Source organism: Astyanax mexicanus, chromosome 25 (genome assembly GCF_023375975.1).
Source record: "Astyanax mexicanus isolate ESR-SI-001 chromosome 25, AstMex3_surface, whole genome shotgun sequence".
In the NCBI taxonomy this organism is placed as follows: Eukaryota; Metazoa; Chordata; class Actinopteri; order Characiformes; family Acestrorhamphidae; genus Astyanax; species Astyanax mexicanus.
Genome location: NC_064432.1, coordinates 20,501,513 through 20,505,683, shown reverse-complemented (window position 1 = coordinate 20,505,683; position 4,171 = coordinate 20,501,513). Strand labels below are relative to the sequence as shown.

The 4,171-nt window shown below is 39.5% G+C and overlaps 1 protein-coding gene across 6 annotated transcripts in view; it reads right to left on the bottom strand.

Annotated features, from left to right (window-relative positions):
- fbxw7 (F-box and WD repeat domain containing 7) overlaps positions 1-4,171 on the bottom strand; it is a 163,606-nt gene that overhangs the window by 6,746 nt on the left and 152,689 nt on the right. For all 6 annotated transcript variants that reach the window (XM_007230229.3, XM_022682012.2, XM_022682011.2 and 3 more), the window contains 2 exons: positions 3,426-3,607; positions 1,896-2,121 (listed from right to left, as the gene is read on the bottom strand). In XM_007230229.3, coding sequence (XP_007230291.3) covers positions 1,896-2,121; positions 3,426-3,607 — 408 coding nt within the window. The remainder of the gene's footprint in view (positions 1-1,895; positions 2,122-3,425; positions 3,608-4,171) is intronic.

Genomic DNA, 4,171 nt, shown 5'->3' with positions numbered 1-4,171 from the left:
CTGGTCTTTCAGACTGTAATTGAGCTCCACGCTGTGCTGTCCCCTCACTACAAAGGCGTCACTGAATAGCAGTCTAATGTCTGAAATTCACAATGTGGCTGCTGTCATGGGAATTATTATTACAAACAATATACGCATTAAATACTCGATGATGAATGCACATTCACAGCAATGGATGTGTGTGTTGTGAAAGGGCCTAATGAACAGTGCTAAGGAGCAGTGGGCGGGTTGGTCCGGATTTCATTTGATTTCACAACCAGACTCAATCGGCTAAAGCCGGGATCCGCCTGCCCCCATTGTTATTGTATTAAACGGTACTTTATTTGATTAAACTTTTCTGATGTAATTGCACTAAAGCTCTTAACGAACCCAGACCCAAATGAGCAGAGCAGGATGTTGGGGCTGAAATCTGGACGACGGCCCAAAACCCGGGCAAGCCAAAGTCACTTTTCTATTGCTTTCTTCAGGATGAATGTGAAAATCTTCAAAGAGCAGACAAATATCCCGCCCCCCCACACTGACATCAAAACCTTTGCGGGAAATATCAGAAGTACGTTCAGAATTTTACAACATTGTGCTTCAAACAGGCTGGCGTGGCTGAGCACTCCACTCACTCCTCCTCCACTCTTAACAGACAGAATATCAGTGAACGTTTCTGCGTCCGAAACAAAACCCCATCTGCTGCTGTACTTTCAACCCAAAAATAGAAACCTGGGCTGCAAGACGTATTATTTATTTTCATCCCAGTGTTATTTTATTTTATTTTTTACATTTACACTGATCAAGCATAATATTATGACCACCTTCTTTTTTCTACAGCGAAGAACATGGTGAAAGGGGCATAATTAAGAATGCAAAGAAACAGAAGAACAATGGGTGTAGAAACAAGGAAGTGGACATAAATGTTATGCTTGTATTTGCTATTAATGATCTTCACAGTACTAAGAAAAACTGCATAAGAAAGAAAAATGCAAATAATCCTTCCGAAACAAGGATTGCTCCATTGCCTTCTAGAAACCATAATGATTAGAAAAGCTAAAACCCATCCCACGCATCTCAAACACGAGGAGGATGCTCAAGGTCTGAGCAGAAGGCTGATCTGTCCAAAAATCTGCATTGCAGGAAGACGCCTGCTGAGGTAGTGAAGGTGACGCCCTCGCAAAGAAAAACTGCACAGTCATCGCTAGCGGAAAGGGCAGCCAGGATAATGCTATTGTTTTGACAAACAGTTTAATGAGAAGACCTGACAGCGGAATCTCCTTCTAGACTGTGGAAGCACATGTTCTAATGTTTTTTGTGCTTAAAAAAAAACATCAAGTGTCGTGTGTTGAAGTAAGGAAGATTAATCATATATAATGCATGTGTGTATGTGCATTCATTTAATGTGCTGTTTGCTATTTATAAAGATTTACAAATGTTCATATTAGGCACATTGTAATTTAAAAAATATGCCTATTCTTAAAATTAATATTCTCACTGAAATGGTGGATATTCCCATCCCAACAAAACATTGTCATTTTAGTGGATATTTCCGTTTAAAATAATGAAACTATTCAAATAGTTAAAAATAATTAAAAACTATTGTATAGTTTCATTAAAATAATGAAACTATAAAATAATTAAACTATTAATTAGTTTAATTAATAGTTTCATTATTTATCATTATTTAACTATTAATTTTCATAATATATGAAAATTATTAAAATAATGAAACTATACAAATGGCAGAACAGCCCCACCTATTTTTCTTTCCATTTCCAGATTCTAACAGAAATGTTTAGTTTAGAAAACTAAAGAAATGTTTGGTTTTACATTACTGTAGACCATGTTATCTACAGTCACTGATCCAGACCTGCTGAAAACAATGCAAATTCCCATCTGTATGGCTGACTCACCTGTAACGAGTAGACTCTGTTGGTGTGCCCCTGGAGTGTGTGTAAGCAGGTTTCAGTTTCGGGGTCCCACACTTTGACCATGAAGTCGTACGCTCCGCTGACCACTCTACGGCCGTCGTACTGTACACACCGCACCGCCGCAACGTGACCCATCAGAACATGCAAACACTGACCCGTCTCTATATCCCACACACGCAGCGTCGCATCACGAGAACCACTCACCACCCTGAGAAAGAAAAATAGAGAGAAGAGTGTGTGATGTTTAGTTTCTAAAAAAAAAACTAATTGTTAAATATTTATTGAACACATAACATTAAAGTCCCAGGAGACCCAGCAGTCAGTATAGGCTGGGCTGGAGTGGTTTAACCATGATGCTAACAGTCAGGCTCAGATGCGTTAAAATCTGTGTTGCTAACAGTCACAGCTGGGTTAAAGCCTTTGATCTGCTGAAAGTTCATTTTCAACTTAATTTTGGTAGCCAAATACACAATAGATCCCTAATGTAGACATTTCAAACAGTCATTGTATTGTATTGTAATTTATTCCCTTCCAATGAAATGCATATGCAAGTCAGCAACTGCTGGACATCACTGCACACCCAAAAAAAATCCATGTGTGGATAATATCAGTGGACGCAGTGACTAGGCTTAAAATGGCATTTCTGGCTGGCAGAATTCCCTTACAGAAGTACATTTCCAAGCAAAGCTGACTCAAAATAAAGGCTATTTCTCACACAGTTCCAACACTTACACTGGTCACTCGACTGCATTTATTTACTTATTCATCTACTGTAGGGACACGCTCTTACTGTGAAAAATGACCACCAGAGGGGCTAATAAAACCAAAATGACTTCTCAGTGCTCGGTGAAGTGTGCTGGACTTCGGGTCATTCAACAGAATGAGCAGTCAACCACACACACACACTTATATGTGCATGCGCACACACACATGCACACAACCACCCCACACATTTGCTCCCTATATTGCCCGGGGGCAGTGGGGCTGAACAGAGGCATAGATGCGTTTGTGTTGTGTATCTACTGAGAATGAAAGATGGCAAAAAGCAATCTGCCGCCTTGTAGCATGTGTGTGCTAACACAGGAGCACTTTAACCAGCCTTTTACAGCGGTGTGTGTGTGGTTTGTGAGAAAGAGAAACAAATAAGATCAAACCCCATGTATTTGACAAAAAAAATAATAATAATTATATTTAAACTTAATTTTCATCCCAATTTTAGCTGAGCCACCTGCTCACTAGGGTTCATTTAAACACTTGCAAGTGCAAGTGCATGCCTCCTCCGATACTGATGTGAAAGCACACTTTTTTTGTACTGCCACCAATGCATTCTCTCTAGGCAGAAATGATCAACAGAAATCAAAGCAATTTCGTGCATCACGCACACATTTTTTGCCTGATCTGTTATTCATGTGGAAACATGGCCTCGTCAATTCTGCCAGTATTTTTAACTGTTTAGTAAGATCAGACAGAAATGAAGGAAAGTGAGTGGAGTGAACGTATCAGTTAGCGTACCTTTTCTCATGGAGGTGCATGCAGCGCACTGTTGAGGTATGGCCGTACAGCGTGTGGATACAATCTCCTGTCTCAGCGTTCCACACCTTCAGGGTTCGGTCCGTTGAGCCACTGATGATTATATTGTCCCTCATCTGAGACGACCAGACGCCACCGGTGTGGCCAACTAATGTCCGCAAACACTGCAGAGAGAGAGAGAGAGAGACTGTCAGTATGAACTGATGTTGTTAAACAAGTATTCTGACTACTTTTAATGTACACTATCTTGTGGGGGAAAAAATTATCTACATTTTATTTTTGTATATATTGCTCTGATTTCTCTTTAAACCACGACGCTGGTATTATATTTGGGACGGTTGTAAGTAAGTCAGGTTTGCTCTAATGACTCAGGAAACACATTCCTCTTCTTTAGAGATGATAGATGGGATACTGATTGCAGTAATAACAGAAATCTCTCAGTTTCATCTGCAAGACCCCAGGACCACTCTCAGCATATTTAATTAAAACGTCTGAATTCAATTTTATTACAGAGGAGAATGAGATGGTCATCATGCAGGTTAAGATCTAGAGTGAGAATCCAGAACCTGAGGATCATAGCCGATACAACAATAAAATATTTATTTACAAAAAGAAATGTATTTAATGCAATGAATAATATAAGTCACACTTTTCTCAATTCCCTATTTTCATCTCCGATCTTTTTTTCTGTCTCAGTTAACAACATACACTGATCAAGCATACCATTA